This window comes from Embiotoca jacksoni, unplaced genomic scaffold (genome assembly GCF_022577435.1).
Source record: "Embiotoca jacksoni isolate LCO1_2020_lvr unplaced genomic scaffold, fEmbJac1.0.p SCAF_41, whole genome shotgun sequence".
Lineage (NCBI taxonomy): Eukaryota > Metazoa > Chordata > Actinopteri > Embiotocidae > Embiotoca > Embiotoca jacksoni.
This window is the reverse complement of record NW_027185394.1, coordinates 2,288,291-2,312,228: the sequence shown is the minus strand read 5'-3', so window position 1 is coordinate 2,312,228 and position 23,938 is coordinate 2,288,291. Positions and strand designations below refer to the sequence as shown.

At 45.0% G+C, this 23,938-nt stretch overlaps 1 protein-coding gene across 4 annotated transcripts; it reads right to left on the bottom strand.

Moving 5' to 3' along the window:
- Positions 1-5,122: 5,122 nt before the first annotated feature.
- On the bottom strand, positions 5,123-14,368 carry LOC138209947 (voltage-dependent calcium channel gamma-6 subunit-like). Of its 4 annotated transcripts, XM_069168773.1 has the most exons (8): positions 14,123-14,368; positions 11,495-11,780; positions 11,059-11,238; positions 10,772-10,882; positions 10,419-10,527; positions 8,593-8,667; positions 7,346-7,483; positions 5,123-7,234 (listed from the first exon to the last, which is right to left on the bottom strand). In XM_069168773.1, the coding sequence occupies exons 3-8, from the start codon at positions 11,203-11,205 to the stop codon at positions 7,005-7,007; spliced, it is 810 nt and encodes a 269-aa protein (XP_069024874.1). In that variant the 5' UTR covers positions 11,206-11,238; positions 11,495-11,780; positions 14,123-14,368; the 3' UTR covers positions 5,123-7,004. The 4 variants fall into 4 exon arrangements, with proteins under 4 accessions (XP_069024874.1, XP_069024871.1, XP_069024875.1 ...); XM_069168770.1 differs by having other exon boundaries at positions 11,059-11,780; XM_069168774.1 differs by lacking the exon at positions 11,495-11,780.
- Between the last annotated feature and the right edge of the window lie 9,570 nt (positions 14,369-23,938).

The window sequence follows — 23,938 nt, the reverse complement described above, 5'->3', positions numbered from 1 at the left end:
TCTTACAAACCGTTAACTTCGGGCTAACGAGGCTTGGCGCCTGCCGTTGACGCCCGGGTCGGCAGCCTGAGCGTTGGCGAGCTGAATCTGATCTGCGTTGAATGAAATCCATCGGAATCACGAAACGAACGCCGGCTCGCGGCCCTAAATTTACATTTTCAGCTTTTAGCAAAGTGTTTGTGAGAACGCGATCGAAAAGCAGACGTTCTTGTTTGTTTTAGTTTCCGTCCTCACGTGAAAGCCATTTGAAAGCCAGCGTGAGTCGCCAGGTTCTTCTCCAAACACTCGGGCTGCTGACACAAACCTGAAACTCTTCAAATGGAAAACTGGTTATATTTCCACTCAGCAAAGGGGAAGCAATACAATATACTGATCCTCATGGGAAAAGACAAAAAATATAAGGTATATATACAGATATATATATACACATATAAATATACAGATATATTCAATAAAATTCTCGATGAAAAATTGGTCGCGTCATGTGTATTCTTATCATTGAATGAATAATTTACTGCAGTGACTTGAGTTGATTTATAACAAAACCTGTTTTCTAATCTGCCACATGGTTCCTGTTTGACTCAGTTTAGGCCTTAAAGCCGGAATCAGACTTTCAGGCTGATTTTGACAGGATTTCATCGTCATTGAAAAAATTGTAAGCGTTGACTACAAATATGAACGCCGGGAACGATAAACAGGGCTTCTGAGTTTTTGACACCATCGAAGAACGGCGATGTGGCGTCTGGGTTACCGCACGACAAAAACAGGTCTTCTTGAATCTTCTTTTCTAATGAATGAGGGATTATTTTCAGATGGACCTCCAGAAAACTAATAAGAAGGAGTGACTTTAGCTAACAACACCGAGATAACTGATGGACACATTTTATTCACTTTGGATTTGATGAGAGAAGTTGAATGGGAGTCTATGGAGCCGGAGGCTTTTTGGAGACGACCTCTAGTGGCACTCGCTGGTATTGCAGCTGAAGACACTTCTGGATCAGAACCATTTTACAGACCTGAAGCTACGAACGCTTTTATATCCGGTCTGCAGTGCAGACGGACCGTCCTCCAGTGTAGTGAAGATGTGTCTGACTGTAAGACTACACTAACTATCCAGAGAAAGCGTCCATGTTTACCTCGTTCATGCTCTGGATCTGCAGACTCAAGCTCTCCTTTGGCCTCGTGTGTCTGATAGATAGATGGATGTTCGGTGGTTCGATAGAAGAGAATAACTTCACACACCGCTCCTATAAAAGGAAACCAGCCCGGCCCGTGACAGGCCGTAATTAAGACGGTGCGGTCCCTTAATAACGCCGAGACGACGTCCTCCCTGGAGAGCAGCGCGGGGACGGACCGTCTGCCCGGAGGACATGTGACGGTTTTTAATTCCGCTGACAATAGATCTGCTGGCGGAGCAGACTGCAGACCGAGACGTGTTCGGTGGGAGCGGCGAGGAGCGAGATTCGGTGTCAAAGTTTTAATTAGTTGGCCTCTGAGTCATCCTGACGTGACATCTTCATGTCTCTGTGCAGCAGGAACAGGAACAGTGTGAGTGGATCGCATCTCTTCTGCAGTCTCACCGCATCTTTGTACCTCAACACAGAAGAAACCCGGTGTTTTCTTTTCGTTTCTTTTCCCCGTGGCTCGCTGAACTCAGTCAATTTGCAGAAAAGAGAAGGTCGGCTGAACACAGCAGCTCGTCTGCAATCCTTCTGTTTCACTACCGAACACCTGACAGATGCAGTGAAGAAGCTGAATCTGTGAAGGCTGCACTCACAGCTGCACCAGCAAACGGAAACATTTGTGAACATCGTGTACAACGTCACGTTTCCGTTCAGCTACAGGAAAGGTCTTAAACAACCAACGCAACCGGCTGACTCGTTCTCTACCTTCAATACTGAGTTTAAAACCTTCCTATCGCATAAAACCTGCTTCGAACACACGAAAATCACCTTTTGAGGGTTGTGGGGTTCAGAGGGGGAGTTCAGGGGTGGGGTTCAGGGGTGGGGTTCAGGGGTGGGGTTTAGAGGGGGGAGTTTGGGTGTCAGAGTTATGAGTTACTCCATCTCATCACCACTGTGAGGTCAGCGTCATGGCCGCCTTCCTGCGTCATCTTCCCTGAGTCAGCAGTAGTCCGCCAGCTGTGAAGACACTCTGCATCTTTAATTTCAACTCTTGGTTCGGTCTGAAGCTCACCGCCCGTCCGTCTCTCCTCTTCCTCTTCCTCTTCCTCTTCCTCCCCCTCCTCCTCCTCCCCCTCCTCTTCCTCCTCCTCCTCCCCCTCCTCCTCCCCCCTCCTCCTCTTCTTCTTCCTCCTCCTCCCCCTCCTCCTCTTCTTCTTCCTCCTCCTCCCCCTCCTCCTCCTCCTCCCCCTCCTCCGGGGCTCTCTGCTGGCGGAGGGTCGCACGGCTGCATTCACTGATAACGACTCGGGGCTCTGAAAGACGTCCGTATGCCGGCGGGGAGCTTCTGTCACTCAGGATTACTCTCACTTCCTCTTGTCCACAGATCCTGTCCTCGCTCCCGGAGACGGAGTTCCCAGGACGGGAGAAACCCGGGCAGTCGGGAGCAAAACTCAAACACATCTAAACTTCACAGAAGAGGTTCACACTGTATTTGTCGCGTCATGATCTGCACACATCATTTGAGAGGCTGAATTGGGAGTTTCATCTCGTGTCTTCCAGAGTCGAATAGTGCAACAACAACAAAAAACTGCTGGGAACAAACTCAAGTCTTCTCTCAGTTCTGGGCTTCAGATGATAAAATGTTTCGCGTGAACGCGACCTCAAAGAAGGTCTTCGTGAAGTGGATCTCGTGGGCGTTTAAATTATATTCACATGGAAAGCGTTTGAGGGGATTTTCATGGCTTTTAATGGAGGCAGAACAGCTGATCTGGTGGCGCACGTACAGACTGTTTACTTTTGGATCCGTCGGTGTCTGATTACCGGGCCGGACATCAATCAAATCAACGTGAGTGACAGGTGCTGTGGGTGTTAAAAACTTACCTCACACAGGAGGAAGAGGAGGAGGAAGAGGAGGAGGAGGAGGAGGAGGAAGAGCGCCGGCTTCACTTTACGACTCCTCCCGAGGACGATAACGTGATTCTGTGGATCAGGTGACGTCAGGAATGTGTGACATCAGAGGGTTCGGGTTTAAAGCAGGCTGCCACTCTGCAGGCGCTGTCAACGCCGTGTGTGTGTGTGTGTGTGTGTGTGTGTGTGTGTGTGTGTAACGTGCAGCACGTCTCCAGGTTTGTGTTTCTCCTGCTACGTCAGTCCCATCGGCCACGGTCTATATTTAGCCCGGGGAGGTCGTAGCCAGGCGGCGTGGGTGCCGGTTCAGAGAGAAGGAGCGAGGCTGGAAGGAGGTCGAGCGCCGCGGCGACGGAGATGAGCTGCGACCGGCGGACGATGAAAGAACCGAGCCGGCGCACGGCGGCGGGTTCGGAGAGTCCGGAACAAATCAGAGCGTTTGGCCCATTTTATCCTCGGTTGAAGTTAGCTGAAGATCACGAGATGGAGCAATAATCCAACATCCACTCGTCCAGAATCACCAACATGTAAAATAACTGAAGAGCAATTACGGAGAAAATAAAATAAAAAATTTTAAAAAAGGCGCCATACTGCCGTTCTAAATATGTTTCCTGATCATCTATCAGCATGTAACATGCGACTGAAACATCCGCAGTTCAAATTTAGCCGGCGGGACCTTTGTTGTACGTCTCTGATTTCTTGCTGCTCTTCACAGTTTACCGTCTGAAAAGGTCGAAAAAAACAAATGTTCTGAAACAAGTTTGAAGATGAAGAAAGTTGGAGTTTCTAATGAAGACTCAGGAAGTGGCGGAGATGTTTCAGAGCAGTATATGAACTGTGTTATGGAGTTCTTGAGGTTACGGGACATTTAAGTGTGACATTTTTTTTCCTCTCCACACTGTTCAGGTTTATTCTGCCTTAATACAAAGAATCCAACGGCTGTAAACACCGAGTGCACTCAGAAGTAAGATTACTGATATTTAAAGTTATTTTAAAGGGTCCTGTTTCCTGGGTGAACATGCAGCCACTCTGAAGGGTGGGCCAATCAGGGACAAGTGGGAGTGGCTAAATGCGATGACGTCGAAGCATTTGTTTTGAAATTTTGTTCCAACAATGGTAGCGGGTGGAAGAGCTACGTTATCCAATAGAAATTGTGAACGTTACGAAGCCTCCAGTTCAGATTCTGTCCGTCGCCATCTTTGCTACTTCGGAGCAGTTTGGAGCAGGAAGTGACCATATTTGGACGAGCTGGGGGAGGAGCCAGCGGTGGATCTGACTCGATCTGATTGGAAACCATGATGATACTACGTCCCGCCCACCGATAGCTGTAACCTGACTGCACCACAGGCCTGTCAATCAAACAGACACGCCCCCAAAACCAGGTCTTCTTGAATCTTCTTTTCTAATGAATGAGGGATTATTTTCAGATGGACCTCCAGAAAACTAATAAGAAGGAGTGACTTTAGCTAACAACACCGAGATAACTGATGGACACATTTTATTCACTTTGGATTTGATGAGAGAAGTTGAATGGGAGTCTATGGAGCCGGAGGCTTTTTGGAGCCGACCTCTAGTGGCGCTCGCTGGTATTGCAGCTGAAGACACTTCTGGATCAGAACCATTTTACAGACCTGAAGCTACAAACTCTTTTATATCCAGTCTGTGGGAACAACGTACGCTTATTTCGTAACGTGCCTAAATAAGGTTAGGTATTGAAGTGTCACTTCAGAAAAGGTTGCAGGTGTAAATGTCATCAAAAACAAGTCCAGAATATATAAAAGTATCGCTGTGCATGTAATGAATCGTGTTTAGGTTTCATGTCAGAACTCAACTTTTTAAAATAGTTCATTGTGAGAAACACGTAACAATAGTTTTGATTGTTTTTTACATATTCTGAGTGCCGAACAGCTTGTTTTACGGGATCCCAGTGAACAACAAATGCACCACGAAGCTGGTTAACGTTCATTTTTGTTCTCACGAGGTGCAAACTGGAACGCTTTCATAAAAGCAGCGATTTTGGAGGCGGCGACCGTAAGCCGAGAACGTGTCGGATGTGCAGAACGGGAGAAGAGACGGGAACCTGAGACGGATGACATTAAATATTCATGTCCTGTTTAATAATAAAATGAGCTCATTCATACTCAATTGATTCAGTTCAAAAAAAGAAAAAAAAAAAGTTGCCGATGGTTCGAGCTTCCGTTCAGCCACACAGAAGCACTTTTTTTTTTTTTTTTTTTCCAGAGAAGAAACACACTGAAGTTAAAAACTGATTCGAAACTGAAGCAGCTTCAACTCTGATAGAAATCTTTACAATGTCCGCCAGTTGTTTAGCACATAATATCATTTAAAATATCAAACATACACTCTTTTACAATGAATGCACGACCGACTGAACAATGCATGTGATGAAAAACAAAACGTTACGATCTTAACATTTGCATTTGTGCCATTACAACCCTGACTCCTTGAAATTACACTCACACTGCACATAACCAAATTATATTCCTATTAAATTAAAATGAACTGTAAAATGCTGCCTTGATTTTTGTTTTAGAGGCTAAATTATTTTTGAAAGAATGAATGTCTTGGTTGTGAAGCACAGCGGAGTCGTAGGGAGGTGGTCGGGGTGGATGGTGGGTGTACGAAGCACGCTACGTTTTGTCCGCTGGAGAAACAAAGGAACGAAGTTTGATGCGACGTTTCTGGTGGGTTGTTAATGCTAACGGTGACTCACTACCGCCCCCTAATGTACAAAGAAATTGCGATTTAGTGCTTCCAAAATCACAACTTTAAACATATAACTTTGTCGTCACTGCAAGAAAATATAGCATTTAAAAATGAAATATTCTGATGCAAAATATGACTGAATGTGAAGTTCAAACATCGTTCCCACATCGTAGTTATGAGAAAATTCAACCCAGGCTTTTGGTACGTTTTAGTTCAATGTGATTTCCAGGAGACGGAGTTACATCCGGCTCGTTGGCGTCGATTTCAACAAACGCCGAAGAGCAACAAAACATCGAATACAGACTTTGAAAAGGCAGCGAAAAGAGGACGAACAAACTATTTCTGTTTTCGCACATCACTGAGAATAAACTGGTTTCAGAAAGATCGGAGGTCAAAATTACAACTCTGTTTCGGTTTGTTTATGATGGTGTTTGCTACCTGAGAGCAGAAAGAGGGCCGTTTCAAACTTAAAGGGGGAAATTATGGAAGTTCAGACGCAGTAAAACAACGTGAAGTGAGCATAAACCCGCTGTACTGATGTCGTCGTTCACGAGAAAAAACAAACGTTCGAAGAATTGGAAACTTTGGCTCGGATTCATTCAAAATCTCGACTCTCGATCACTTTGTGAAACTTTTAGCTGCTCCACCAGTTAAAACAGTGTTTACAGCACTTTAAGAGTTTAATACACGAGGGCTGAAATAGGTATTAAAAAGTCAGTGACGACATTGAATAATTTTCAAATCAATAATATTGAATTTATTTAAACAAACTAAATGGAAATTGCCTCCAAACCCTGCAGGATTATGAGTAAGACAATACAGGAGTGTTTCCCACACACATCGGAGCATTAAGATGTCCTTCAAAATAAAAGTGAATTTTTTTTAAAATTTAATATGGTGTCTGAACTTTTATCGCATGTAGCTGTTTTCCTCAGAATAAAATTAATTATTAAACAGTCTCCGGGATCTGGAGCGAGCACACTGGGCTAAAAATGCCGACGATATTTCTCGCTAAAGATCAATATTATACTGCAGACACAGGTTTGTGTTTTGGATTTGGTAAATAAAGTGATTAAAGCAGTGAAAAGGCCTCCGGGTCAATGAAACAAGCGGACCTCTCTGCTGAGACGTCTCTGGGAAACCCTCCTCGCCTCTCAGCACCCTCAACCACACACACACACACGCATGGGTGGGTGGGGTTGGCCAGATAAAGTGCAGCATCACCACCTCGGGGGGGGGGGGGCCTTAGCTGCTGCTGCTGCTGCTGTCCTTGTGAGGGAGACACTTCCTCCAGGGGTTGTAGGGCAGCGCCAGCAGCAGGAAGAGGATCCCGCCCACGATGAGGACGGCGGCCGCGCAGCCGACGCACGACACCGACCAGGAGAGCTCGTGGTGCAGCGGCACCGTGTGGTCGCTGGCCAGCAGGGCGAGGACGGACTGGTGGAACACCACCAGGGACAGCAGCACCAGGACGCCTGCGTGGGGGGGAGGGAGAGGGGGGGATCCCGTTATCAAAGAGGGAACCGGGCTTTCCATTTGTGAGTTTTTGGACGGCAGGTCGCCGGTTGCCTGCCGCCTCCACTGACCTGACAGGGTGAAGCAGACGGACGCCGGCTTCAGGAAGAACAGGATCTCTTTACTGAGAGCCATGGTGATGCAGATGGCTCCCATCACCATGAGGAAGAGGCTGAGCATGGCCAACATGGCGGAGGCTACGTTTAGATCTGCACGGGGGGGAGGGCAGGGGGGGGGGGGGACAGCGCTACGAATCAAAAAGTGTTGATTAAACATGCTTTCATACTGTATGTAAAAAGACAGAGCAGGCAGGTTGGAGGGAGGTGATGATCAAAATGATACTGAAAGCGTTTCATGATCGGTACGAGCAGCGTCACAGCTCAGATGATGATGATGATGATGATGGTGATGATGCTGCAAATTGACACACGAGAGCGATAGGTGGCATGGACCTAAAACATTCACCCACATTTTTCCTCTTATACAACATGCACACATAATATGCTGCAAAGAAGGGATGGGCGATGCTTTTTGAATAGTTGTTAAAATATTTGTTAAAAAATGCTACGAACTTTCTCCCTGATTTTTTTTTTTTTTTTTTTACCGCCGCCTGGCTGCAGTACGTCACTCCCGTCAGAAGGTGGCGGTAATGCGTCTAAAAGCTGTCTGGCGGCTGCTGTTAAATAACGTCAGGAGAAGAAGAAGACGTTAGCTTTGCAGGTAAAACTGTGTTTCTGTGAGATTAGACGCAACGGTAAACAAAATATGACAAAATGTCAGTGTGGAACAACAAAACAAAAATAAACAAACATGTTGATTCATAATCGAATTGTTACGATCGAATTTTGGAAAATAAAATTTTAGCTTGAAACGCAGCTGAAACATCGGTTGTGTTCAAACGAGCCGTTACACAAACAAAACCTCAGTTTTATTCCAAAAATACCAAAAATCCATCTAAAGTGGGATCTGACGCGTACGTTCGTTTTTACACCCTCACGACCGCGTCTTAATTAAATCGCCGCACTCGAGTGCGACGGCGACGTGCCGGCGGCCGAGACGATGAGACCGGACGTCCGACCGTCTCTCCTTCGCGAGATCTCGAAGCGTCGGCGAGGCTGCCGGTGAAAAACGAGAGGCGAGGACGGAGACACTCGAACGCAGCGGCGTGGGCGGAATACATTTCAAACACTCACTGGGCCAGACAATGGAGAGGCAGAGAGATGGGTGAGGAAGAAGAAGATGAGGAGGAGGGAGGAAGGTGGGGGGGGGGGGGGGGGTGATAAAAAGGTGGAGGCCAGAAGAGCAAAGCGTGACTCACTCTTCTTCGTCGTCTTCTGGAACATCACAGCGTTTTCCCCCGTGGTGAAAAACTTGAAGTAGGTACAGTTTGATTCTGCAGGAGGAACAAAGAGAGACAGACGAGAGGAAAGAGCTCCATTTGTACTCTACGGTTTAATCATTCGAGGTCTTTTAACCAGTCGACTAGACGGCGACGCCTCGATCTGTTCCCCCTCCCACTCTTAATTGGTCTGATCAAAGCCACATCTTCAGAGGGTTCTGGGTTGGTTTTTTTCCTCCACACAGCAGCTCTCAAATCCCAAAAGGGCAGAAATTCAAATCCCATCGACAAATAAAAAAGCTCGGCTGCAGCCGAGCCGGCCGGACGATAATTGGACTTTTCCCTCTCGCTGACCGCGGAACATGTGAGCACCTTTAATCCCCGAATGGTTCTGGTCCAGAGAGAAACCGCTGCACCAACAACATGTAAACAGGATAACATGGAGGATTTCATCATTTACTCTCTGCACACTGACATGACCGAAGGCTGTAATACCGTCCGTGGTAAAACACTGGACGTCCACTGATTACAAATTAGTAGACGATGCCAAGCAATACATATTTTAATCAGCTTAGAAGAAGCCGGTCACGATCATCAACCAGCAGCGACGTGACTCGTTGGTTTGTTAAACGTCCGTTATGAATCCTCCAGTTCAGATTCTGTCCGTCGCCATCTTTGCTAGTTCGGAGCGGTTTGGTCGCAGGAAGTGACCATATTTGGACGAGCTGGGGGAGGAGCCAGCGGTGGATCTGACCGATCTGATCGGAAACCTGCCGATACTACGTCCCGCCCACCGATAGCTGTAACCTGACTGCACCACAGGCCTGTCAATCAAACAGACACGCCCCCAAAAACAGGTCTTCTTGAATCTTCTTTTCTAATGAATGAGGGATTATTTTCAGATGGACCTCCAGAAAACTAATAAGAAGGAGTGACTTTAGCTAACAACACCGAGATAACTGATGGACACATTTTATTCACTTTGGATTTGATGAGAGAAGTTGAATGGGAGTCTATGGAGCCGGAGGCTTTTTGGAGCCGACCTCTAGTGGCACTCGCTGGTATTGCAGCTGAAGACACTTCTGCATCGGAACAAGATAACAGATAATTTGTCTGAAACCGACGACAAACACGCATAAAGACGTCTTTGTTGGACGTCTCGGTCTGTCTGTGCTTTTTTTATGTGAATCATTCTTCAAAACGAGGGAAGTTCATCGACAGGTGAGTCATCGAGAACAACAGCGACACTGCAAACACCTTTAACAATGTTATCTCACTCAACAAAAGAAAAGTCCAAAGTCAAGACGTCAGAGTGTCTCGTTTCCTTTAGCTCCTTTTGCGCCTCCAGTTTGAACCTCATTAAAACCGATGAAAAAGACTAAACAGCAGCTGGATTGGATCGACGCAATAAATACATTCAAAACTCCGAAACACAAACTAAAATTCAGTAGTTCAGACACCCAGACCAGAAAACGCAGGTATTGTTGTCCTTCACTTGACCCAAAAACAAAATGTGGATCATTTCAGTGCGATGACTCATCCGGTTAGTCAGCTCCACTGTTCAGTTCAGCCGTCACCAAAACACAGAGCCGAGCAGCGTTTGTCTAGACGGGAAAGTCAGGTGGACCACTCGTTTGTACCTCACTTCAAACCGAGCGCTCTACAAGCAGCTTCAACAGTCTGTCAAACGTCCGGTCCGTCTGTCCGTCCGTCCGTCAATCATCCGCCACCTCAAACACACACACACACCATAAAAAGTCAAGACACACGTCCAGCCAACCCGCTCGGTTATTTCCTCGAGTCACCTCCGGGCAGTTCAGCGGGTCCGCAGCTCTCCCTCTCCGGGTCGATGTCGGCCACCCACAGGGTCTTGGTGCAGCCTTTCCACAGGCCGTAGTGAGCCGTCAGGCAGGTCTGCAAACAAATACAAATCTTTCAGGAGCAGCAGCAGATTTTCTTTCACCGTCCGGTACGAGGCTTGTTTTTGTTTTTTAGCTCTTTGGACCAAACGAGCATTTCAACTGTGAAATTACTGTTCAGTTGCTTTTCGTACGGTACCCGGACAGATTAATAAGATCTGAGACACCCTCACTCTGTCTGTCCGCCGGTGGAAACGGCACCGGAGTCTGTCTTTGTTTTGCCGGTGTTGATGTTTCACCTGATTGTTGTAGAAATGCTTCGGGGCTGCCAGCTCCACCCAGAACTCCGTGCCGACGCCGAGGACGGTCAGGACGACGCCCACGATGGCCACGAAGAACGCCAGTTTGATCTGGCGACGAAACACGAGAAAGAAAATTCAGGTTCACGTTTCCGTCCCGACGTCCTCCCCACCGACTCACGTTAGCCTCCGGCGTCCCGGCGTCCCGGCGCGTGGTCGATCGCTTTCCCTTCGGCGTCCAGAGCCTGAAGGAGAACCTACATCCACACGATATGAGAAGCGGTCACCTTTCCCTCCTGGGCCTCGCTCATGGCGTGTCCCGTCGACGTCGTCCGGCGGCGCTTGCCTCCACCGAACGTGCTGCGTCCGCTCATCAGGCCGGACAGAGCCGCCGGGCCCTGAGCCGGCCCTCCGGCTGCGACGCCTCCAGACATCCCCGATGGCGCGGCGCCCACCGGGCGGCCCTCCTCGTCGGCCACGAAAAAGGTGGAAAACATTTTGTACAAAACAGAAAACCAGTAAAGGTTCCGTTCGATGGCTGAATCTGTTTTTTTGGGTGTTTTTCCTTTTAAGTCAAATTTTTTTTTGCAGCAGAAAAATCTAAAAGTGGATGAAATGATTTGTGTTTTCTAAGTCATGAGTCTAAGGGAAATACTGCTGTACAGGTGTATCTGACAGAAAGGAGCAGAGGAGAACGGAGGTAGAACGATAAGAACTAATTACCAAGTCAGGAAGTAGAAGAAGAGATTTATAAACCCCAGAAAATCTCCTTGGTAACGGAAACTAAACACACAATGTGTGAAAACTTCAGCAGGATGAGGCGGGAATCATCCTTCTCTTGAGAAATAACAGCATCTTGGACGAAAGATGCAAAATGGATAAATGAATCATGTTGAAATACATTAAAAAAATTTTTTTTATATATATATATATATTATATATATATACTATATGATATAGTATAAGAGGATGTCGAGGTAGAGGTCAGGAGTGAGTGAAGGAACACCGCCTGGAGAGGACAGAGGAAAGGAAGGAAGAGGAAGTGAAATTAGTGAGACTGACTTCATCGTGAAAGACGCTCGTCTTCACACAACCTCAACAAAGTCTCCGTCGCAGAAAACAGCAAAGACATTTCTGAGGTGTCGGGTTCAGGAGAACCGGAGGGATGGTGAGGCCGGTGACCTCTGACCTTTTCACCAACCAACATCGAATCAGTTCCCCCTCGAGTCCGAGTGAATGTTTGTGCCAAATTTGGAATATTTCCATCCTGCGAGATATTTGAGATCAAGTAAACATTTTTTTTTAAAGTACCAAGATCCCGTCGATCGTTAGTTGTGATGAAGAAACAAACTCCAACAACGTGAACTTAAGTCTGGACCTGAGAAGATAAACGAGCAACGAGTCTTTATTCTGTCGGGATGTCGGCCAGGCGCTGAATTCAATCTGTGAAGGTTCGTCACGTTCTTCTGAAGGAACTATTTCTAAAGAACCTTCAAGTCATGTGATGAACGTTATCTGAGGTGCAAATAAAGCTTCAGACTTTAGTTCAAACACCTCTGATGAATCCACAAAACCTTCTGATGAAAAGCTTCTTCTGTTGGAATTCAGCCCGAAGAAAGAAAATTGAGTCAATTTAACAGAAGAAAAACAAACAAACCCATAAAAGTGATGAGAACAACACAAATAACTCCTCGTGTCCTCTTCTGCTTCTTTATTTCTGCCGTCAGGACAAGCGAGGATAGGCCATATAAAAGCACTTAGCATGGCGGTATCACAATCAATTATCTATTTTGAGATGTTATGTGACAGCGGGCGCATACAGGAAACGGTCGGCATAGTGAAATCCTAACCTGCCGTCTATTCCGAGACGCTTTGTGGTTCCTCGTCGTGTCTTTTCGACCGTTTATCTATTCCGAGAAAGAAGCTAACGCGGCGGAGACGTCGCGCGGCTCCGCGGGCCGGGGCAATTTCTGGGGTTTTTAAAACCCCTTTGTGTCTGCATGGGGGGGGGGGAGGGGGGAGGGGGGGGGGACAGCTGTTCCCACTCGGACCGGTGACAACGGACGTGTCTGCCGCCCCGTCTCCCCTCTTGTTAGCAAAAATGAAACACTTCCCCCCGGGGAGAACGCTTCGCCTTCGCGTCGCGCTAACGAGACGACAAGCGAGTTTTATTTAAAACGTTGACAAACAACACGCAACGTTTCAGGAAATGGAAAATGCTTTTTAAGATGCACACTCAGACAAACGTTGTTCTATCATCCGGGCGCCTCAACGACAAACCTCCCACGTCAACACAAACGTCGCGGCTCTCGTCCTCCGTCCAACTTTTAATTCACACTTTTTCATTGAGACGAAAAAAAAAGCTGAAGACGTGAAAACAAACAACACAAACAAGAGATTTAAAACAAACTGTTTACGTCTCTGCTCCGAGGAAATCAAACCTTTTCTTTGTGGTTTTTTGCTGTGTGAAGCAGATGTTGAAAATAATGTTGCTGTCGAGCTAAATTCATACATTTTAATAAAAGCTGGATAAAAAGAGTTCACCGGCGGACGAAGGGAAAACTTCTACTTCCTCTTTTCTGCGTTTGAAACCAGTCAGCGATTAAAGACACGATTTAAAAACGAAACGCGTGAAGACGAGTCGGTGTCCGAGCCGGAGACGCGTCGGATGGTATCATCGGCGGAGAGAACTGGCACCGAAGTCTCGATCAGACGAAACGATGTCATTTATGTGTGAATTAAACAGCAGCGGAGCGAGAACGACGCGTTTCTGAAGGCTGAGCTTCCTGCGGTTGGATTTGAAAGCTCGTCGACGTCCGGGAGGTCGACGTCATCGACCGCTGAACCGGCAGCTGTCATTGAGCGATCGTAATTAACACGTCAATAAAGACGAGGAGTTGTAAACCGACCGAACGATTCCAGGACTTCGGCCAAGAACGGAAGTTCAGCTATGAGACGGTAGCAGCTGACGTTACCGACCGAGAAGATTCATGAGACTTAAATCTCAAGGGAAACCTGCAACTCTTCTACAAAAAGAACTAAAGTCAAACTTCGTTGGAAGATGAAGAACTGCAGTACGTATTGTAAGAAAGTTATATCATTTATCTTGTTGCCGACGCGCCGATAATAACTTCTGCACTGTAAAAGATAAAAAGCAAAATAATTTTTATTTTTTTTTTAAAAGCAGATTGCATGTTATTTGTCCAAAAAGGCTCCAGTTGACATAAAAAAAAGTTAAAAAAAAATCTACAAGAGCAGATTTCACGTTTCACATTCACACCGTGTGATTACAGTTCAGTGGCTCAATCAGCTGTTAGAACAAATAAATGAAGTAAATATTGCTTTCCTTACTCATCAAAAGCGACCGCGGCCCTCCTTATAAGGCCTCCGATTGGTCACCGTGGAAGATCAGCAGGAAGAAACTCATTACACGGCGGCTGCGGGCGGCGGCGGCCTCTCTAACAGGTTCACCCCCCCGACCAGAACAAAGTCCTCCCGGGTACCGACTCTCAGAAATAAGCCGGCGTGCGATCGGCAAACGGCAAACGGTGACGTCCATAAACACTCTGCACACACGACGCTGGAGAGGAGGAAGCCAGCTCAGCTTTACCCCACCCCACCCCCCACCACCACCACCACCCTTAACCCAGCCAACCAACCCCCCTCCCACCCCTCCTCCGACCTCCCCCCACCACCCCTAACCCAACCAACCCCCCCCCCCCCCCGCCCCCTCCTCACCCACTCCTGACCCCCCGAATAGATCGGCAGCCAGAAAAAAAAATATCATGCTCAAATTAGACGCGTTAGTTGTTTTATTTTTTTCACTCTTTAACACCACGACGACACTAACGAGTTGCTGACCTGCTTTTTGTGTGTGTGTGTGTGTGTGTGTGTGTGTGTCTGTGTGTGTGTGTGTGTGTGTGTGTGGCAGTTTCTCCTCGGAGTGATGGAGGGCGAGGTGGTGGGGGGGGGGAGGGAGCTGGAGGGTGGGGGGGGGGGGTGGAGAAAAGAAAGGGGGGTGGAGGTGTTTGGAGGTGAAAAACAACCATCAGCTAAATGCTCCTGTGTGTGTGTGTGTGTGTGTGTGTGTGTGTGTGTGTGTGTGTGTGTACATATAGAGTTGCTGCTTCACACACGCGAATGTGCATTTATGTGCATGTGCAGCTCTCAGTGTTACCTTGCAGGATCACGTGTGTGCACGTGTGTGTGTGTGCGTGTGTGTGTGTGTGTGTGTGTGTGTGTGTGTGTGTGTGTGTGTGTGTGTGTGTGTGTGAGCTATGCAGTCACACTGTAGCCCCCTGAAAGTGAATCTGTTTGTTTACGCTAACATGGTCAGTTGTGCTGGATGAGTTTCTCAGCTTCAAAATGTACTCGTGTGAAAATGTGTCACCCTGCGTGCGCACGCACACACACACACACACACACACACACACACACACACGCACACACACACACGCACACACACACACGCGCACACACACACACACACACACACACACACCCCCCGTCTATTTTTGCCCTCCACCTGTTAATGACATTAAAGCTGACCCAGGAGGGGTTTGGGGGGTGGGGGGGGGGTTGTGTCAGCTCGACCCTGGCTGTGAGGCTCATGTCTGCGGCCGCCACCTACGATCCCGCTGATTGAAGAGGGAATTGTAGATTCGACACCTTCGGCTGGCGTCACGTGGTCGGACGTCGCCGAGCGACCCGACACCGCCCCGCCGGCTTCACCGCAGAGGAAGCGCTTCTTTTGGGGGTCTTTTAAGGTTATTGTAGTCTTTGAAATTGCGATAAATATTCACAGCGCCGCTCCTTCAAGTAAAAGGACCTCAGGGTGTGATGTCACAACGGGACCAAAAAGGGGGCGGGGTCTAAACCAACTTCGGTCGACATGAACAACTGTTGGGAGGGAAGAAAAAATACCGTCAGCGTGCAGAACTGCAGCTGTGTTGAATTTTACAAAAGGGAATTCTTCTTGGAAATCACACAAACACAGAATTATTAGACAGTCATAAGATCTTTTCCTGTTTTTGTCATTTAAAGGCTTTTTTTTGTTTGTGCATTTCAGGGAATTCAGAAACACGTTCAACTTTTCCTCCGTTGTTTCTTTAGAAGACCGACCGGCTGCTTCGTTTCTGTCAGATGCTCTAAAAGTTGTAAACAATGAGTTTCAGACTGCACTGGTGTTGTTGTGTCCTTCAGCCATGATGGCGGCGCGCACACACACACACACACACACACACACACACACACACACACACACACACACACACACACACACACACACACAAACACACACACACAAACACACACACACACACACACACACACACACACACACACACACACACACAAACACACACACACACACACACCATCTCCAGCTTCCTATTAGCAGTCACCTTCTCGAGCCCTAAACTGCAGACAGCCTGAGTGATGATTCGGCATAATTTAACTTGTTTTACCAACTGTGACATTTGGTGGGGACACCGTCCTCCGTCCCGGCGAGCGGTGACATTCAAGGGCTGAATATTAAAAAAAGACGAGAAAAAGGTGAAGCCAGAAGAAGATCTGACTTCGAGGGAGGTTCGTGCAAAAGCTCATTTTAAACTCGAGTGTTTTACAAGCAGACAGAAAAACTGCTTCCGTTGACGTCCACCTCCCGGAGCGCCGATCAAATCTGCTCTGCTTTGTTCAGCTCGTCACAGATTCATATCAGCTGAATGCAGGATGCAAAGAGGGAGATGTGTTTGCAGTGTTATAGAAAATGTGTTCCACCAAACTGGAAAACAATCAAAGGATCAAAATCTTTCTGTAGTTTATTTTTTTTTTGTGTGTTTATGTCATAAATCAAAACTGCTGAAACAAAATTGTCGGGTTTTTTTGTTATCTCTCGAGTATCTGCATTAATATTGTCGTTATTTTCTGGTCTCAAACGAAGGTTGAGAAGAAAACATCGTCCTGATGTGTTGTGATGACAAAAACAAACAAAAAAGAGCTGAACTGAAGCGATTGTTGTTCTCGCCGGTCGTATCCAACGATCGGATCCTTTTCCCACTTCACCGGGAGGATCTCTGAGGTGGACTCGAAGACTACAAATGATGTGAGAAAATGTGAGAATGTGAAAAAAAAATGTGGTGATGATGTCACAACGCGTCCTCTAACTCGCTGGCTTCGTGCATCCGTCTCCTCGGAGGGTCGGCGAGCGGCCGGTCGTCCTGCAGCCTGAGAGACAGAAAACACTGCAGTCAGATGTGCCTGGCATCTTGATAAATGGTGTGTGTGTGTGTGTGTGTGTGTGTGTGTGTGTGTGTGTGTGTGTGTGTGTGTGTGTGTGTCAGACAGGCCAAAGATGGAGGACTGAAAAGTGAAGGACGGAGAAGACGGTGAGAATTAAAATGCCCAGCGATGGTGAGGTGGACGATGGAGGCTCAGAGTCATGAACTGATGACTGGAAGGTTTCCAGAAAACTAATAAGAAGGAGTGACTTTAGCTAACAACACCGAGATAACTGATGGACACATTTGATTCACTTTGGATTTGATGAGAGAAGTTGAATGGGAGTCTATGGAGCCGGAGGCTTTTTGGAGCCGACCTCTAGTGGCACTCGCTGGTATTGCAGCTTTAAGACACTTCTGGATCTGAACCATTTTACAGACCTGAAGCTACGAACTCTTTTATATTCAGTTTATGGTTAAATTGTTTAGTACTCGAAGACAAAACGGTAAAACGTTTTGATGAAAGTAAATGTTCAACCTTCTGGTTTGTCCCAGAAGCAGCAAAAACAGCAGATTTTTCTTCCGAAGATGATGATGGAGAATGAACGGATATTTTTATTATGTTACTTAAATATAAATATATATTTTACCTGATGATTCACTAAGGGAGAAATGTTTCATCAGAGTAAAGCACTAAAGAAAAAATAGCTTTTAGAAATAGTGCAGAAATGTGGACGAGGCGACAGATTCATTGGGGAATAAATAAGCTAAATAAATACGGTGTTTCTTGACTTTTCTTGACTTTCTTCTTTCACTCAAACAGGAGGGTGACGTGTCACCAGACTCCACGCCGTTGTGGAGGCTGCGTTGCTCGAGGGCAGCTAGTCTTCACGTCCAACTCCCACCGCAGCCGATCAGTGACCTTCTTCTTCTCGCTTCCTCGTCACGGCAACATTAGCTTCCAATAAACAGACTGTGCAGTAGCGAGCCCTGACCACGAGGTGGCGGCGGCAGGCGGAGAGGCCGTTCGGGGAGGGGGAGGGGGCGGGGGCGGCGGCGCGGGGGGTGGGAGGGTGGGGTGGGGTGGGGGGCTGAAACTAAGCCGCTCTGATCCTGCTGGTTTCGGAGCCTGAACCCTGAACTTGTGTGTTGCAGCGAGGTCTGATGAGATTACAGCGACGCAGAGCAGCAAAGAGGATTGATTAGCGTGCGTGACCTGCTGAGGATGATGGACACGTCCTCAGTCCCACTGACGCCCTGCAGACGGCCCACATGCACCTTCTTCTCAGGAAAGGAAGCGTAGGTGTTTTGTTTACTGTTATTCATGCTGGATAATCCGGACCCCCCTCCTCCTCCTCCTCCTCCTCCTCTTCCTCCTCCACCGGACTCATCCGGCTCAATAACTCACCTCCGGCCAAATCCATCCAATCCTACATTTTTATTTTTTGCACTAAACTGCTGACTGTATATTTCTACCTCAATTTTTATTGCTTACCTTCTATCTTCTCGTAAAAATGTCCTGAAGGATTAATAAAGTCCATCCATCCATCCATCCATCCATCCATCCATCCATCCATCCATCCAATAGTAGTAATAAGTTTCTCTAGCTTTGAATAAAAATAAATGTTTAATGTATCTGGCAGAATAATGGACAGAAAAGCTCAACCTTTGACCTCCTTCATCATCTCCTCCTATCAGACTATTTGTGTGGAAGTTCTTCTCACAGAATCATTTCTTGAGTTGTGGTCACGGGAACGTTCGTCCCAAACTTTAAAGAAAGATTCCCTGCAGGCTGAAAACAACATTAATGCTTCCCGGCGACAGCAAACGCATTCAAAACGAACGCTCAAAGACAACAAAGGTGGTCAACGTGTGTGTGGTTTTTCCAAAGAGGATGATGATGATGTCACAGCGAGAGCTCGATACCACGACTTCTCTCCTGCTTCTGAGTTAATGCAGCGGCTGATGAGTCATCAAATTAAATGACTGTAAAAAAAAAGAAAGAAAACGCGCACACACACACACACACACACACACACACACACACACACACACACACACACACACACACACACACACACACACATTTCTGACTCATATTGTCGATCTTGTACGTACAGGGTTCGTTCTCTTTGTTCTCCGCTGTATTCTGCGACCTCGTTGATTATCTGCTCTCTTCGGCTCGTCATCGCGTAAACGATAATTAGGTGTAATTATGCGTCAGCGACGACCCGCGGGTCCACGCTCCAGAATCACCGTTCATAAATACTATCCCGGTTTCTAGATGATGTGTTACGGAAATTACGGCGGAATACTTAATTTTTTTTGCCATTTAATTTTTTTTTTTGTCTTTTTGCGGGTTTTTTATCACCTGAAATAAAAAACTTATTCTACTTATTGTGGCACTTCAAAGTGTTTTAAATTAAAAGTCAGACTTGAAACTCTTTGGCTTTGACTCTTACCGTTACACCGACGGCCGTCGGGATATAGCGCAAAAAAAGACTAGCGTTCGTATATGTTGGTACCATCAAATGTTAGGTTTTGACCTCATCTTTGTTCATGCATTGAATGCGTAAATAATAATAAAAAAAAACTTTAACAATATTCACCTCCACAGAGATCTTAATATGACTTTAGTTTCAAAGCTCACGAAATGAAATGTTTAAAAAAAACCTACTACTACTAAACTACTACTTTTACTTTGCAAAGAAAATGTTCCTTCATAAAATTCTGGAGAACATAAATGTTCTTGATTGTCAGATTCTCTTAATAGTGTCGTTCTTTGATAATTCCTCATCGTGTCTGTGTATAAAGTTTGGAAAATACTTCGGTGCTGAATATTATAGCAGCTCAAGTACTTTGATGTATTTCTGCTAGAACAAGCAACACGTATTGAACACGTCCATCTTCAAACCCTCAGAAACACTGGAAATGTTTCATGGATGTTTTGTGAGGCTGGAAAAATGTTTAATCACCGTTTTTCAAAATAACTAAAGATCTTAACTTTGCTAAAGTTGTCTATCAGAGAGCTTAACTGACACATTTAGTCAGAAAAAAAAAAAAAAAAAAAAAAAAAAAAATATATATATATATATATATATATATGTATATATATATATATATATTCTTGTTTGTCATCCTCTCCCACTTTATCTACCAGCTGAACTTTTCAGGGTTACTTATAAAGGCTATTTGTGGAGCCTCTCCTGAGCTGTCACTCAAACGTTTTATCAGATGATAAAGTTTCCTAATCCAACAGTAGGAACAGAAATATTCAAATTTATTCATAGTTTTGGTTCCCGTGTGCTTGTGCTTAACATGTGCTTATCTCATTCTGAAAACTATTATGTATCCGTCAAGTCCTGCGCCGACTGAAAAGGCTTTTTACCACATGAAGAGCTTTGTTTCATTCTGGCATGAATACATATGGGAATAAAATAATTTCCTGACATCTATCATTCAACAGCACTAGAAAGAGCGAGAGAGAGAGAGAGAGGAAAGACAGCGGGCATGTAAAAATAGCAAGAGCGACTTTTTTTTTTTTTTTTTTTTTTTCAGACAGCCGCTCGACATACCGGCTTGTCTGCTGGAAAACTAGCATCGTTATTTGTGCTGAAGTCCTACACGGAAAACGCATCATCCTCAACAGCGATTAGCATTATCGTGGTTAAAACATGAAAAGAAAGCACACTGAGTTAGATGTAAGTGTCTTTTGAAAAAAGCAGCGAGTAATTCCACGTTGCTGGTTTGTAGAATTATAAGTAAATGTTGTGATGAGTATTTGATGTTTACTTGACATACTAATGCTAAATTGCTGATATAAACTGTACCAGCTTCACTGATGACGAATTGAATTGAGTTATTTTTTTCTTTTATCCCATTTTAAACACTCTTTGGGAAAATAATAATAAATATCCAATTGTGTCTTCACTGGGCATCTTCAAAGCATGAATGTGCGTAACTGTGCGAATGTTATCGAGGTGTTCCTGGCAAAAAAAAAAGACGTTACTGAATGACATTTTTATGGAAAAAAAACATTGAACGTAGGAGACCATAAAAAAAAAAAGAAGAGAGGAGCACTTGAATTTTCACTGAGGTCATCTAGGCAATTACTTCTTCCTTGTAATCGGGGAAAAACAACAGTAAAGTATAAATATATTTTAAGGACAGTCTGATGGATGTGAGGAAGATTTATTTTCTTCCTTTAAAAAAAAAAAAAAAAAAAAAAAAAAATCATGTCAGGGTTGTGCTTCACGGCACAAAAGGTGCAAAAATACAAAAGAAAAAACACTTCTTTTTTTTCTAGATTAATTAATTTTAAATTCAAATACAGCTCCACTTTGTATTTAAACAAACATTTTTTTGGTGCAGTAGTTCATGGTATCAGTATGTTGTACTCGGGAGGGTTTGGAGTTTAATTGAACTGTATTATCTTTTTCACGTCTTTGTTTTTTTTAATTTTAATTAAACAGTGACGAGTGCACTCAAACCATTTTTTAATCCGCAGTACTTTCATTTTTTGAAAAGAAATTTAATACTAGAAATTGAAGAGTTATTCTTCAAAATGAAGTCTACAATAATTTAATGGCAAATTTCTAGTTTAGTTTAGATAGTTACTCTAAAAGAAAAATGTCAAAACATATCTGTCGAATGATTATTCAAAAAATTCCTCAACGCATGTTTAAGCGTTTTGAATATTTGTCACTGTATAAAAAGAAAAACCTGCACGCTCGGTTTTTTTTTTTTTTTGTATTTGATATATAAATTAAGTCTAAATTTACAGGAGTCACATAACAGCAGGCAATCGGGTTCTTTTTTCTTAACTAAGGTCTTGCATCATTTCAGCCCCTGTTTTTATAAATGGAACGAGCCGGTGGGCTTTACCATGACGACCTGAAGTTACGGTAACAACAGATAAGCGGCCGGCTGGCTTTCTCTGTCCTGCCATTACCAAAAATAACAGGGATCAGAGCAGGGAAAAAAACAGAAAGTCCTGGATTTAGCCTGCCTCGCAGGTCAGGAGGTCACCCTGAGACGGCCTTATTAAACATGCTTAGGCCGAGGGAAAGTCCAGACTGCCGTGTCAGCGGTAAAAATGTACCGGTCGCCACTGTGTGACCTCGACATGACTAATGGGGGGACATCGTGTCAAACAGGGCTGTTAGTGTTCGAGAGAATTATGCGTTAACTTCTTAGAGACGTTCACAGCAGTTGAGGTGTCGAGTTAACAAGCAGAGGGACTTTTATTTTTACACACCAGCGCATGCAGGTATGTCGATAAAAGTCAGAAAGAGCCACAAGATTCTGTGTGCAAAAGTCCGGCAATGAACTCTGTCCTCTGGACACCTACTAAAACAATTGGGTCAAATTATTTCCAAAATGGACTGTCAGTTGGAGTCTCAGCCTGGAGTTTTGTTTTTTTTCACAAAGCCAAACAGTGCAGATTCTAATCTGAATAAAATATTATTCGCAAAGATAAATGTGCAAGCAGGAGTTTACCCTCGTGCTGTGGGGGCAGAGTAGAGCGGCAATAATTGGTCCATTAATCAAGTAGTTAATCGACTGAAACGAAACCGAAAACAATTTTTTTATTGTTGACTTATCGTTTAATTCAGAAAAAAATAAGAAAAACATTTCCAGGTAACAGTTTCTCCATTATGTCAGGTTTTCTGCTTTTTTTTTCTTCTCTTTTACATTATTATAAATTTAATATTCTTTTGATTTATGACAGTTGGACAACACGACAAAAAGCCAAGAGGTGAAATTGTGATCAACGTCCTTGGCAATATTTTTTTTTCAGATGTATCTTCTCACCACGCCGGATGTATATGTGCCACATTTCGTGAGGATTCAAGCAACAACTTCCTGTTTCATGGCGAAACATCAAACTTTGCCGCATTTCCATGGCGACGCCCCTTGCCGAAAACGTATGGGCTTCTCGATATATCATCAGCCACATTTTAAGGCTATTTTGACACGATTTGATGTTGATGTGATCAACCAGCTTGAAGAAGCACATGAAAGTATGAAATATGTCATTTCCTGTTGCCAGCAGGTGGCATTATCAATATGACTGAATATTACCATGCAGAGGTCTTCAGGACGGGACTTTTATCAAATATGTAAAGTCTGAGGAAGATCGGACAATGTAAATCAAAATTACAGCAACTTGTAGTTTCATGGCAAGATGCTGAAAATGGCCACCACGCCACGGACACACCGCTCAACGATAACAAAATCTTTTAATAACTTTCCATCCCACAGGTGTTAAGATTACACTGATACAATCTCAGGTTGGTCCATCAAATTCTGGAGGAGGAGTTCGTAAAAGTGCAACACGTGCAAAATCACCAAAATTCGCCACTTAATTCAAAATGGCCAATTTCCTGTTGAGTTGAAGTCATGGTGGTGGGATACTTTTTTTGTATATCTCGGTATGGTACACATGTCCACCGAGTTTCGTGCATGTAGGTGAAAGTAGCTGAGGGGGACTACAGTTTAATGGTGCTAGCGAGCCATTTGGCCACGCCCACTCGCAAAACACATATCAGATGTATCGTCTCACCACGCCGGATGTATGCGTCGCGTTTCGTGGCAGATGTCTTCAGGATAAATAAATATAAAAGTGAAAGTTACAGAAGGTTAGAAAAAGATTGTATTTTTTTAAACACCTGGTTTATACCTTAGTAGAGAATATTGTTATTTTTCTTTGAAGCTGATTTCTGAAACACACCTGAGCCAGTTTTGGTCTCAATGATGACGCTTGAGTTTAAAAGCCTTTCAAGCTTTTCTGTGATATAAAAAAAAAAAAAATCTAATGCAGATGTAGATGCGTCGTGACGGTCTCTCTGAATCCAACAAAGGGAAAGAGATGTTTTCTGCTGAGCTCCCATTCAACTCCAAAAATCCTACAAGGAAAAAAAATAAATCCACCGAAGGAGGAAGCACA

Coding starts and splice junctions, on each gene's coding strand:
- LOC138209947 (XM_069168770.1), bottom strand. CDS start 11,268: ATGTTTTCCACCTTTTTCGTGGCCGACGAGGAGGGCCGCCCGGTGGGC. Junction 10,528..10,771: donor AGCATTTCTACAACAATCAG/GTGAAACATCAA, acceptor ATTTGTTTGCAG/ACCTGCCTGACGGCTCACTA. Junction 7,484..8,592: donor CCAGAAGACGACGAAGAAGA/GTGAGTCACGCT, acceptor CCCCCCGTGCAG/ATCTAAACGTAGCCTCCGCC.